The sequence below is a fragment of the Triticum dicoccoides genome, chromosome 3A (assembly GCF_002162155.2).
Source record: "Triticum dicoccoides isolate Atlit2015 ecotype Zavitan chromosome 3A, WEW_v2.0, whole genome shotgun sequence".
Lineage (NCBI taxonomy): Eukaryota > Viridiplantae > Streptophyta > Magnoliopsida > Poales > Poaceae > Triticum > Triticum dicoccoides.
The window spans coordinates 662,456,264-662,469,084 of record NC_041384.1 but is presented as its reverse complement, the minus strand read 5'-3'; the positions used below and the strand labels follow the sequence as shown (position 1 = coordinate 662,469,084).

General features: G+C 44.8%; 3 protein-coding genes across 3 annotated transcripts in view; 2 read left to right on the top strand and 1 right to left on the bottom strand.

The window, feature by feature from the left end:
* LOC119272802 overlaps positions 1–5,682 on the top strand; it is a 16,737-nt gene extending 11,055 nt beyond the window's left edge. The window contains exons 2-4 of the mRNA XM_037554188.1: positions 4,785–5,380; positions 5,470–5,544; positions 5,668–5,682. Coding sequence (XP_037410085.1) covers positions 4,790–5,380; positions 5,470–5,544; positions 5,668–5,682 — 681 coding nt within the window. The 5' untranslated portion in view covers positions 4,785–4,789. The remainder of the gene's footprint in view (positions 1–4,784; positions 5,381–5,469; positions 5,545–5,667) is intronic.
* Positions 5,683–5,693: 11 nt separating this feature from the next.
* On the top strand, positions 5,694–6,522 carry LOC119272639. The gene is made up of 2 exons (XM_037554088.1): positions 5,694–6,149; positions 6,244–6,522. Exons 1-2 carry the CDS (start codon positions 5,820–5,822, stop codon positions 6,397–6,399), a joined length of 486 nt encoding a protein of 161 aa, XP_037409985.1. The 5' UTR covers positions 5,694–5,819; the 3' UTR covers positions 6,400–6,522.
* A 1,149-nt stretch (positions 6,523–7,671) lies between these two features.
* On the bottom strand, positions 7,672–12,075 carry LOC119272801 (protein FAR1-RELATED SEQUENCE 5-like). Its single transcript, XM_037554187.1, has 6 exons — positions 11,519–12,075; positions 11,331–11,427; positions 11,112–11,202; positions 10,762–10,966; positions 7,886–10,024; positions 7,672–7,791 (listed from the first exon to the last, which is right to left on the bottom strand). The coding sequence occupies exons 4-6, from the start codon at positions 10,879–10,881 to the stop codon at positions 7,672–7,674; spliced, it is 2,379 nt and encodes a 792-aa protein (XP_037410084.1). The 5' UTR covers positions 10,882–10,966; positions 11,112–11,202; positions 11,331–11,427; positions 11,519–12,075.
* Positions 12,076–12,821: the final 746 nt, after the last annotated feature.

Below are 12,821 nucleotides of genomic sequence, written 5' to 3'. Positions count from 1 at the left end.
TCGGGGCGGGGTCAAGGCGGCGTCGGGGCGGCGTCGGGGCGGCGGGGCAGCGACATCGGGAGAGGAGAGGGGAAGGGGATCGAGGGCGAGGGCGAGGGAGAGAGAGGGGATAGGTTAATTTGGGCCGGGGAGGAAATATGGATGGGGGCGGCACAATACTAATGGCGCACCACACCTCCGTGCGCCATAAGTACATCCATACTAATGGCGCACCTCACCGTGGTGCACCATTAGTAGTTTTTTTTTCTTATAGCAATGGCACAATACTAATGGCGCACCACCCCTCGGTGCGCCATAAGTACATCCATACTAATGGCGCACCTCACCGTGGTGCGCCATTAGTATTTTTTTTCTAAGACAGTAATAATTTTTTAAACTTGTTTAAATCATAACAGTAATATTTTTTTATAAGACAGTAACAGTAATATTTTTTTATAAGACCGTGGAGCGGGGGAGGGTGCGCGGGGTGCGAGGGGTCGGCGGCGGCGGTTGAGTAGTGGAGGGGTGCGGGGGGTCGGCGGCGGCGGCCGGTGGACCGGGGGGTGCTCGGCGGCGAGGGGGACCGGATCTGGCGAGGTGGGATAGCGATCAAGATGGAGGGGGATCGAGATCGAGTGTCCATGAAATTTAAAAATATTCATGATAGTTCAAAAAGTGCCCATGAAATACAATCGAGAAATGAAGGCTACGATTTAAATACAATCGATCTTAGCTAGCTATTTGTTCACAATCTTCTTGCCCTTCTTTTTCGCAAATGGAGTTCTTCTGTGGAACGGACGTCCTTTAGGTAGGGTGGTCCTGCTTCTTCTTGTGGTGTATGCTGCTACTTCATCATCGTCGTCATGTTCGATCCTCGGGTCGCCGTACTTGTCGAAGTCTTGCTCATTGGCTACTCCATCCATTCCGATGATCTTCCTTTTGCCTCTCCTCACGACAACACGACTGGGCTTTGACGGGTCGGTAATGAAGAAGCATTGGTCCACTTGGGAAGCCAGTACCCATGGCTCATTTTTCACGGTGACGTTTGCGCCCGCGGTCTTGGATTTGGCTTCGGGTATAACCATGGTGGTGAAATACCGGTCTTCTTTTAGGATGCTCTTCGCCCATCTGACACGGAACATCGGGACCTTCTCTCCAGCGTAGCTCAGCTCCCAGATCTCCTCGATCCTTCCGTAGTATCTGTCCTTGTCGTTACCGGTGTAGGATTCCATCGTTACCCCGGAGTTCTGATAACCATCGCTCTTCATGTCCTTGTCCTCGGTGTAGAATGGAGTAACCGCGTCTAACTCAAGTTGATCCATCTTGGCTTTCTCTCGGGCGGCAGCTCTTGCGTTATCCGTCTGCTTGAGAAGCAGCTCTTGAATATGAGGGTCCTGCACCCAGCCCATCGATGGTCCAGCGTCGTCTGCTCCGCCGGCATCATCATCTTCATGATCATGCTCGTCGTCTGCTCCGGCATCTTCCTCATCATCATGTCCTGCATCTTTTACATGATGACTGTGTACAACATCACCGTCATGATCATCTCCTGGGGATTCTTTGTCTTCTCGCCCGCCCGAGCCGCGGTGGTTGTCTTGCTGCCCTTCCTCATTTCTTGCCCGCCCCCCATGGACGACTTCGTAGTCATCTTCATCACCTTGCCACCGATAGCCATCCATGAAACCACGCAAAAGCAGGTGGTCCCGCACCTGCCCGGATTCCGGGTCCGCAATAAGGCTCTTCAGCTTGCATCTTCGACACGTACATCTTATCTCCGTCTCGTTCTTTTGAAGCATCTCGGCCTTCGCGGACCTCAAAAACCTATTCACGATGCCTTCGGTCATCATGCGGACCATGGTCGCCTGCGGGGCAGAGCAAAACGATATTTTAGAACCAAGAAAAAATTTGGCATGACTTTCCCTAAAAATAGGACCAAAAAGAATGCTTAATGCCAAAATTCTCGCCGAAACGGAAATGAATCAATATTCTGGTAAAATATTGGCAACTATCGCATTTCAAATACCGGTACACCTCCAAACACAAACACATATGCAACACCACGAACATACATAGATCTAGCTAGGCCATAAAAAGTGCATGTGCACATTGTTGTAGAGAGAACAACATAAATATAGCTTCCCCCTTACTTACCTATCAAAACAAGGTAATTTAACCACTTAAATTGAATGAATCTATGGTGGAAATGAGGTGAAAAAGAGGAGGCACCCGAGATAAGGAGGAGGTGGAGAGAATGAAGTGGGGAGAAAGTGAGTGTGGGTAGGAGAGGCTGTCCAAAATATCTTGTTGCTGCCCACTTACTAATGACGCACCAAACCTAAATGCGCCATTAGTAATCCAGGTTACTAATGGCGCACCTTCTGGTGGTGCGCCATTAGTAGTTTTGCAAAAAAAACATACTAATGGCGCACTGTCCCACAGTGCGCCATTACTAGTTTAAACTAGTAATGGCGCACGGTGGAACAGTGCGCCATTAGTAGTTTTGCAAAAAAGGAATAAAAATATAATAAAAAAAACAACATTAGTGGCGCACTTTCCGGCAGGTGCACCATTACTAGTTACAACTAGTAATGACATTAGTATGTTTGGACAGGTGCACTAGTTAAAAAAAATTGATACTAATGGCGCATCCTGGGCCAGATGCGCCATTAGTAGTTTCAACTCTAATGGCGTATCAGAAGATGGTGCGCCATTAGTATATACTAATGGCGCACCGCATGTCTGGTGCGCCATTAGTGTCAATCCCATCTATAGCCCTTTTTCTAGTAGTGCTGCATGCAATCAATTCATGCGAGCATTCTTGGAAACATCCTTACCTCTCCAATAGCCAACAACTTCTTTGTGTCCTGCACATTTGTTTCTCTGAGATACTCTGGTCCAAACTTACCCGGATCCCTTTTAGCACAATGGGTCATCAGAAAATGCTATCACCACGAGTCATCCCTAAAAGCATCTTCAACAGATTTTGCGCGCGGCGGTGCGCTGGCTCCAGCGGCCGCCGCGAAATAAAGGGCGCCCGAGCCGCTCCAGCAGGCATGCTATATTTTAGTTTTTTTTCTTTGATGAACTGCGATTCAATACATATTTGGTTGTGAGCATACAAATATGGAGATAGTTCGACACATAGCCTGCTTCTACGATACACTTCTACGATACAAAACTACTACTTCTCTTCATTCTTCGACTCGGACTCTGCCTCGGTGATGTCCTCCTCCGACGTCTGAACGTAGGCGTCAAGGAACCGCTCGTCCCGGGAGTCCCAGGACGACGCATCTCCTAGCGCGATGTTGTATTTAGCAATCGCCTTCCGCGTTCGCTTGTCCTCGTGATAGGCGGCTCGCTCCTTCCTTCTCTCCTCCCTCTCCGCCCTTCTTTAGGCGAAGAACTGTTCCTCGTCGATGATGTCTTGTGGGAAGCGTTGCCTCCACAGCGCCATGCCTTCCTCGTCCATCTCGGCCAGGCTAAGACGGCGCTCCCGCCTCCGGTTTTGCGACGATCCTCGTCAGTGACAAGCCGTGGGAAAGGCGCCAACTCATGTGCCCGCTCCCATGTCGCCATGTCGGTGAAGTTCATGTCCCAACGGGACCATCGGAGGCGCCACGCCGCAGCGTCGTACGCGTGGGCGCCATCCTGGGCGGTGTCGAAAGTTCCGAGGCCGAGGCCCACGCCGCCGCCCGACCAAATCGAGGCGGAGTAGGTGCCGGACGGACACGCGGACGCCGCGGTAGCCCGAGCCTCCCCGGCGGCGAGGCGGCATGGTGGAGCGGTGGTGTCGTGCGCGTCTTTTAGCGCGGCTATTGGAGATACTCTAACGAGTAAGATTTATTGGCTATCATCACTATGTGTATACCAAACCCAAAACTCCTGACACGCAAATTCTATAACGGTCTTTCTCGACCCTGACTACCGGTACTGGTGGGTGTTTCGGACTACGACTACCCGTAGTGGTGAGTCCTAACGAGTAATGCCTGTAGTTGTCCGCCATCCGCTACAGTGTGCAAAAGAAATGGATTTTTTTAAAGTTTCTTTTAAGTGTTTTTTAGACAAAGTTTCTTTTAAGTAACAAGAACATTTTGTTATTTCAGATTTACGATATTTGATCCACGTGAGCACAAAAGCTCATATAGTACTTAACAGCCCAATCCAGATACGTAATAGAATTGCCCATATACTTGCCAGCCCAACTTAGCAGCCACGTACGTAAACCAAACCACAGACGCAAATCCCATCGGGAGCAGTTCATCAGGCGGCGGCTCCCTCTCCTCCACGCCCGACGACGTCCTCTCCTCCGCGTCCGGCGACCCGGTGCTCCGCAACCGAACTGTATGTACACCTATGGTGTTTCCCTCCCTCTTATTACCAGTCAGATTCCATTAATACGGTGGATGCGGATGGTGCCGCGGCAGCCGATCTGCGGATCCTTCTAGTGGCACATCGCATGCACTAAACTAAAATACAGAAATCTAATACTTTCTCTAAATTGCATGCTCGTACAAGACCATGAAATGTGTTAGTACAAAATATATTGTTGTAATTATCTGTTAGGTTGACAAAACAAAACTGAATCCATACTCAATGTGATCAACCTTTTTTTGTTAGATGGTAAGTATTGGATGTAGCAGTATGGGAGTTAGTAATTTGATCTATATAGTGCACCTAGGACCTAGCACCAAGCACTCCATACCTTCAGTTCGGCCACATTGTGTTGAATAGTCACAGTTTCAAATTAAAAGATATTTCAATTTTCAAACATATTGTAACTAGCACTGTTCTGTTGATTTCTATAGGGACCATGGATTCAAAGGCACGGCACAACCGTGTGGATGATGACAAGTACTTGCATCAGGCGCGTCAAGAGATGGAAAAGAATATGCAGCGGGAGCAAGAGGTGATGGACAAGAATCTGAAGCAGGAGCGGGCAACCGTGGACCGCATGAGGAAGGAGGAGTGTGCAGCCATGGAACAGATGATGAAAGAGGAGCGTGCAGCCATGGATCAGAGGTTGAAGCATTTCCATGACGATATGGACCTAAAGTTGAAGCAGGAGCGCAAGAACTTGGATCACGCTATGCAGCTCGAGCGTGGCAGGATGGAATTCAATATCATGCAGGCGCGTGCGAACATGGACCTTATGTTGAAGCAGGAGCGTAATGACATGAATCACAAGACCAAGATGGAGGAAATCCGCATGGAAGGGAATATAATGCAAGACCGCATTCTACAACTCGAGCGTGGTAAGATGGGCTTCAATAACATCCAGACGCGTGTGGGCATGGACCTTAACTTACCACATGACCGCAATGATCTGGATTACAAGGCCAAGATGGAGGAGACCCGCATGGAAGGAAATACGATACAGGACCATGCTAATACACGCCTGAAGGTACGTTACTTTATTTACTAAGATTATTATTCATTATGTTATCCACACACAAGGCAAAAATCAGTTTGTAACCACAGCAGGCTCAGCAGGATGACAAGGCCAAGATGGAGGAGATCCGCATGAAAGGGGGTATGATGCAAGACCATGCTAGTATAGGCACGAAGGTACATTTCATTATTTACTTATTATTCATTAAATTATCCACACACAAATCAAAATCAATTTATATCAACAGCATGCTCAGGAACAACAAGACATCCCTACACCAGAGCAATCTGTCTCATCAGTACCTCTACATGTAGAACAAGAGATCCGTACACCAGAGCAATCTGTCTCATCCTGCGTAAGTATGTTTTACAAATGGTATGCACATCCTACGTATGAACACTTTAATATTGTGCAAAAACGGATGTCAACGAGCCGTATGTAGGTAGTTGTAATGCAATTTATTGTTCATGTGGACGAAGAACTTTCTCATGTTCCTGAAGCATACCACAACAAGAAACCCGGTATGATGACAGTACTTGAACCTGCCAAGGTGGACTGGCAGATAATGGTGAAAAATTTGCGTTACCATGGGTACAAAGGGGAAGCAGATTTGTACTACATCAAGCCTGGGTGCGTACCACCAGAAGGAATGGTAAAGATGTCAGGCCAGCATGACGTCGATGAAATGTTGCACACTTTAGAAGGGATAAAGAAATGTCATTTGTACATTGTGAAGAATTGTGCATTCCCAGATTATAGCGACGATGACATGTCTGAACAGGTTGGTTATATTGCCAAGTTCCTACTTATTATTTAAAAAAAGGGCCACATCATTTGCATGTTGACCTAAATACCTTTCGTATGCATATGGGCAGGACATGTCCGAAGAAGACATATATGCATGTGGGTACATAGATATCGGCGAGAGGGACATGGGAGAATATGGGTCATCGCCCAAAAGGAAGAAAATTGCAGATAACAATAGGAAGAAAGCATTGGATTTCGGCAGCAGTGATGAGCCTCTTCAGTAGGCTTTTGGTTTTTCTACAATTTCAAGCTTTGGAGCTGAACTATTGTCCCAATTAGTGTTTGCATTATTTTCGATCCAACAATAACTTCATTCAAGTGACAATTGTGAGACTATGTTTACAATAATAGGCTTTCAACTTTGAGTTGTTGCTCAATTTTTAGATGAAAGGTTCCTTTGATGCCCGCACATTTAATTGTGGCTTTTACTATTTTTGCATTGCATATGCTGCACTAGTCCAAACCAGTTTTATATTCGTAACATCAATTAAACGACCAGTTTTACTAAGAATGTCACTACATTTTGGATTGATGCAAATTTTCATAGGCACATTTCATGAGACGGGCAACGAGTATTAGCTTAAAATTTTGGTGCAATTTGTCAAAATGCATATTTTCCATCATTAAGCCAGAAATGATCACCTATCAACAAGCTTAGGATAAACCCCAACATGAAGTCTCCAGTGCTCCTTCCGTACAAGCATTTCGGGCGACAACAATGTTCATTCGCATAAAAAATGAGTAGGACGACTCGACCAACTCCAGTTGAAATAGTGCCATGTAAGACCAATTCCACAAATAATGTACAGATGTAGTAGAGCAAGCACAACACAATATCATTAATAAACATATAAATGGGGTCTTGTTCATGGAACGCACACATTGGTCGTAATCAGTCATGATACATATGATAGTGTACGTACTCTGATTACGTAGCATCCTAATTAATCCATCACACTCTACAAGTTTTTTTGCGGGTACACTCTACAAGTTATAACAAAGATAATTACTAGAATTGCAAGTAAGGAAATGCAGCTCTCTTCTCTTCCTTGCTGGAGCCTTTGTCCATCTAAAAGCTCCCACATATCCTTTTTTTCACATGGCAACCCTGTTCAGAGAAAGCAGAGGAGGTTTAGGATAGCGCACACAAATTTAATTGAGAACAAGATAACAAGCTATCACATTTCTCTTTGGGATCAAGAAGCTCTCTTATGAGCACATTTAATTGAGAACAAGATAACAAGCTATCACATTTCTCTTTGGTAGCATATATAATCACAATTTAAATAACTAAAGCTTTCTCTATGTAAAAGAAGTAACGCTACAAATACTCTAGTGATGCAACATACAACCTAAAAATCATGCATAATTTGTGAAACTTGCACTAAAATGGCAGGTTTGCCAAAAACAGATAGACCGGCCAATTAATTCTGGACAAAGGACCTCCCAGGTTATCATTTGGGAGGGTTGTTTCCATCAGGTGGTCATTGTAATGCTCACATAGGATAGAGGCGGGTGGGCCACTTCGCCAGCAACACAACATCACTCTCTTGAGGCTCAGCAGCTGCGTCCATTTTGCCAATGGCCTTGTACAGAGAGTTGTAGCTAACAGTTTGCTGCCATCATTTCGTACACAGCAAGAGATATAATTAGTGCACTATAGTAATGAGTAAATCAGATGTAAAATTAAAAGTTAGACATATTTGACACCTCTTTCAATTTATTGCATGTACGCCGATCATGACCTTCCACCCCACAGTAGCCACATTTCCTCTTTGACCTTTGCTTCTTCATCTTTGCCTGCAACCTTTTCTTCGGTGCACCTCGGCCTTGCACATGCACTGGGTCCAGAACCTTTTCCAAATCTCCACAATCAATTTCCGTCGTCTGTGGTAGCACCGGACCAAACCTAATGCATTCCTCCTGACCACGGCTTGATTCCTTGCTGCCAACTTGTTCACTCAGAATCATCTTCAGACGCTGATACTCCTCACTAGATTGACATGCCCGGAAACATGCTACGTGACTCAAATTCCGCAACTCACGGTACCTCACAAGGCTTGCCGAATAGTCGTACATCTCACTCTTTCTGGTCGGAGGGAATGCAGACTTCGCACTCATCGTCCACCTCATGGGAACACAACACCTAGGCAGCACTTCCACTTGACGTATTCCCAAGATGTAGAATATGTGAGAGCATGGTGTTCCCAAGCATTCCAGCTTACGACAAGAACAACTTATCCTATACAAAGAACCTTCCTTCATCTCACAGCGCACTTCAAACTTCTTCTCTCTTCTATCGATCTTAGCCACAACATATGTAGTCAACTCCCATGCATCTAGTATCTCGCTGATAACACATTTGCTGACAGCATTTATGCTCCATCTGACCAACTGAAACATACAAGGCGTGAAAACCCGGGCAGCATGTTTCTCGAGACTTGAAGCATCAGCGTCTGTAAATGGAATGGACTGCAAGGCCACGATGTCTAGGATCGCCTCGTTCAAGCGTCGTCCCGAAAGGCAACGCTCATAGTGCTCTAACATATCAAACAAGGTCATCTTACCCTCAAGATGTGTATGTAGCATGGAGTTTAGGCTCTCACTCCGCTGATTGCTGCTCAATCCTAAGAAACAGCGCCCCACCAGGTATGGAGCACACCACAACTTCCTCATCTGATACATCTGATGCAACCATGACTCCTCACTTGTCACTTCATTCCTTCGTAAGAACTCTATCCATTTTCTCTCATGCTCTTCAATAGAAGACGAGTCATATATGAAAGATCTGAATTCTTCCCTAACCTCATCATCATGCAAATGGCGTACGATGTTCTGCTGAATGTGCCATACGCACAGCCTGTGGTATGAGTCAGGCCACACCACCCTGATCGCTCTTTGCATTGCAAGGTCCCCATTAGTGATTACAGATATCGGATGCTTCTGCAACATGGCTTCAGAAAATGTCCGCAACATCCACTCGTACGCCTCGTTAGTTTCATGAGATATTATCCCGCATCCAAAGATAACTGTGCTGCGGTGGTGATTCAACCCGACAAACGGAACAAATGGTAGATTGTACTTATTGGTCCTATATGTGCTATCAAAAACCACAACATCACCGAAAGCCTCGTAGTCAAGGCGGGATTGAGTATCGGACCAGAACAATCCCTTCAGATGCCCATCTTTATCAACCAAGTATTTGAAGAAATAATCTGGGTCTCTCTCTTGCCGCGCCATCATGTGACGGATCACCGTCTGAGCATCACCAGCAGCGACTGTTTCCTGCTTGTAGCGATGACAGAAGTTATAGATGTCCCTCAGCATGCATCCAACATGGTCATATCCACCGGACTGCATGCACAACACATCCATGATTTTGTGTTTCCGGATTCCAACACTTTGCATCTCTATAATGTCCGCTTTCTGCTCGTCACTGATTCTTCTGTGGGAACGCAAAAAGCAAGCAAGGTCTCGTGGGGCCAAAGGATGGTTGTGTTCATCGATGAAATCCTTCACAAACCAACGCCCTGTTTTCGCGACTCTTGCAATGACAAATTTCGATTTACACCCCACACGAGTGATATTCTGTGGCTTCCTCTTCCTATCTTCTCTCTTCCTCTTCATGTGCTTCTCTTCACGGCAACCTTCACGACTACAAACAAGTTTCCTCAGAATTATCTTCTCGTTCGCTTCATCCCACTCAACATATCCTTTCCTCACACTAAAGCCTTTCTCAAGAGCATACTTGTTATAGAACTCAAAACCCTCTTCCTCGCTATCAAACATCCTGCTGACAATGTCGTCGTACTCAGCCATACACTCAGCACTTATATCGGCCATATCTTCCTGCATATCACATACAAATTAACAATTGGTCTCAATTATACACCAGAAGTAAAAGAATTTCCCTACTCATATATTCCTCTCAACATAAAAGGTTCAGAATAAGTTAAAAAAAGTGCAACATCTCATGCCTTTTATGATTACAGTATTGTTCATATGAAGAAAGAAAAAGCCGCTGTACAAAATGTCATGATTGAGACACACTCAATAGTCAATAGTCATCTGCAATTACAACTCACTGGCTATGAATACATCAGTTCACGGTAATAGTAAATCATAGAAGAAATCTTAAATGAAATAACAAAACTACTCAATCTACTAGACGTGACAAATACATCTGCAATGCGTGTGACATCTGCTTTATAACTACCGTAAACTGGATCTAATCTTACTGAAACCGCAATGGGTGTGACATCTACTCGATCAGCAATGGGCGTTTGGACCATCGATCAGCATTGCTAACTTGTTGATTTTCAGAAACTAGATGCTTTTTACATCATTAATTCAGAAACTTGTTGATTTTTATATAAGTGATTTCAGAACATAGCGAACAAATTAAGAAACTGCAAAGCGATCAGACCGGTTCCACTGTCACCTACACGCATGGGGAATGTGACTTTGAATGTCTGAATGGAACAAATTCAGACATTCAGTGATGGACGACTATGTGGTTTACTGTGCACATGCAATGCAAACGAGAGAAAAAAGGAAGAATGGCGTGAAATACAAAAGTGCAGAACCTGAATATTTTGACGGACGGATATCTTTGAATGTCTGAATTTGTTCCACTGTTGCCTACACGCGTGCGGAATCGTCAGAGGCAGACGGCGGCGCAGGGGGCTGGGAGGGATACTCGTCATGGCAACCAATCATAACACAATAGTTGACATGATATAACAGCTCATAATTGTCGATGGTTGGTCATGTTCTAAGAGAACTATTTGCCTGCAACATATCTTCAGAAGTGAATTAATAATATGGTGTACAATTAAGCTAATTATTCTAGTCAACTAGTCACATAATCTTTTTACCATCAGAATCAATGATAAGACACATTCAGTGCGGTTGGAACATGTTTACGATAAATTACCTTTAAAACAAGCTCAGAGTATCCAATATCAGAATCCAGTGTAGTCGGAGTATAAGGCTTGACTACTTCCTCACCAGTAGCATCCTTCCCTCTACAGTCAGTTAACAAAATACAAAAAATAGAATCAGAATATTTGTCTCACTCCATGTACCAAAAAGAATGACCATAACTCAACATCATAACTGTTGACCAAGATATGAGCAGTACAAGTGTTCAGACCTGCATCTTATATATTGGCCAATTGCATGGCCTAACACAGAAGTAGGTCTAGGGAAACAAATTTGAATTTGGCCACATTATGACTGATCTGACTCTTCTGCACAAGATCATAGCACATCCATTAATTTTTATATCATACACAAACTTCAAAAGCAGTAATCGTGGGAGCGATGTGGATGCCGCCGTACTAGGAGTTGTGTATCTCGAATTTCATGCTGATACTGATGGTTTTTTCTCTTACAACAAGCTCTGCATAGACAAAATATTCATGATGAGAATACACCAAACTCTAACAAACAATCTCTGCTATAGATACTATCCTTATATATGATTTGCATGCTCCTCTAACACAATTCAAGATATTTAGTTCAATTGGGAATGTGCTCTTGAATAAAGCAAAGCACTATTTAATGCATTTAGTTAATGTTTAGCCAACGTGACTCCTAGACCTTGGTGGGTTGTAGAATACACGTGAGAAATAATACATCAAGTTGCACTGAAGATCACCCAAACCCGTCCACAAACTCAAGAATCTCATCCTTTTAAGTGGTACACTGTATCAGCTAGAAAGCAATAGCTGACCACATTTCCAGCTCAGGATCGGGGATGTTGTGGGAACCACTGGTTGCACGGCGACAGTAAAGGAGATGTATCAGAACATAAGGACGTGGATTTTCAGAGCAACACCTCTGAAACTATAGCGTTCTGCTGTACTATCTGTACTGAACTGCTTATTTGCCCTCAGCAGAATAAGAATGGTTCTGAATCTTGTTAGATTTGCATATTTGGAAACTCTATGGGTAGTGTAATTAACATATTCTTCCCAATGTGCACAGCAACCGGCTAAGGATGTTGAGTTCTATGCACAACATGCTAGTCGTAAATCCATTAGGATGGACGATGTTATCCTCACAGGTATTTGAGCAAACAATATCTTTACAAATGCCTGAAAGAGAAGTAAAGAATATTGGCTTCCTGGAATTGTTGTTTTCTACACAAGGTTGTTTGAGATGCTTGTGTACTCGTAATTTTCCAAATGTTGAATACATAGTTGATAAGCTATAGACAAAAATGTTGTTGATACTCTCTTCATGGTCTCTTAATGTATTTTTTCCCCTCCCACTGACCATTGCATTGCAATCCCAGCGCATAGAAATGAGCATCTTATGGGCCAGCTGCAAACATTTTCTCAAAACCTGAAAGGAAAAGAGCCTTGCACCGGGAAGAAGAGAAAGAAATCATCGAAGAAGGACGATAACTGACCGTTATCTGATCTCTAATTGTGCAAAGAGTCTAGGCTGAATTGACACTGCAGGAGCACCCAAATTTCCTCTCACAGCCGGCGACGACCTGACAAGCAACGCAGGGCGGGGGGAGGGAGGGGGGGTAGGGGAGCGAAAGGTACCTGTCGACGGAGTGCTCGCCTCGCCGGCTGCTTGACGGAAGGGAGGCGCTGCAGTGGGCGGCGGGGCAGGGAAGACTTCGGTGGGC

Bases quoted from the DNA above. Each gene is read 5' to 3' on its own strand.
- LOC119272639 (XM_037554088.1), top strand. From the start codon at position 5,820: ATGCAATTTATTGTTCATGTGGACGAAGAACTTTCTCATGTTCCTGAA. The intron at 6,150-6,243 runs GTTGGTTATATT...GCATATGGGCAG, and splicing joins ACGATGACATGTCTGAACAG to GACATGTCCGAAGAAGACAT.
- LOC119272801 (XM_037554187.1), bottom strand. From the start codon at position 10,881: ATGACGAGTATCCCTCCCAGCCCCCTGCGCCGCCGTCTGCCTCTGACG. The intron at 10,025-10,761 runs GTTCTGCACTTT...TGTGATATGCAG, and splicing joins CCGTCCGTCAAAATATTCAG to GAAGATATGGCCGATATAAG. The intron at 7,792-7,885 runs GTGTCAAATATG...AAATGATGGCAG, and splicing joins CATGCAATAAATTGAAAGAG to CAAACTGTTAGCTACAACTC.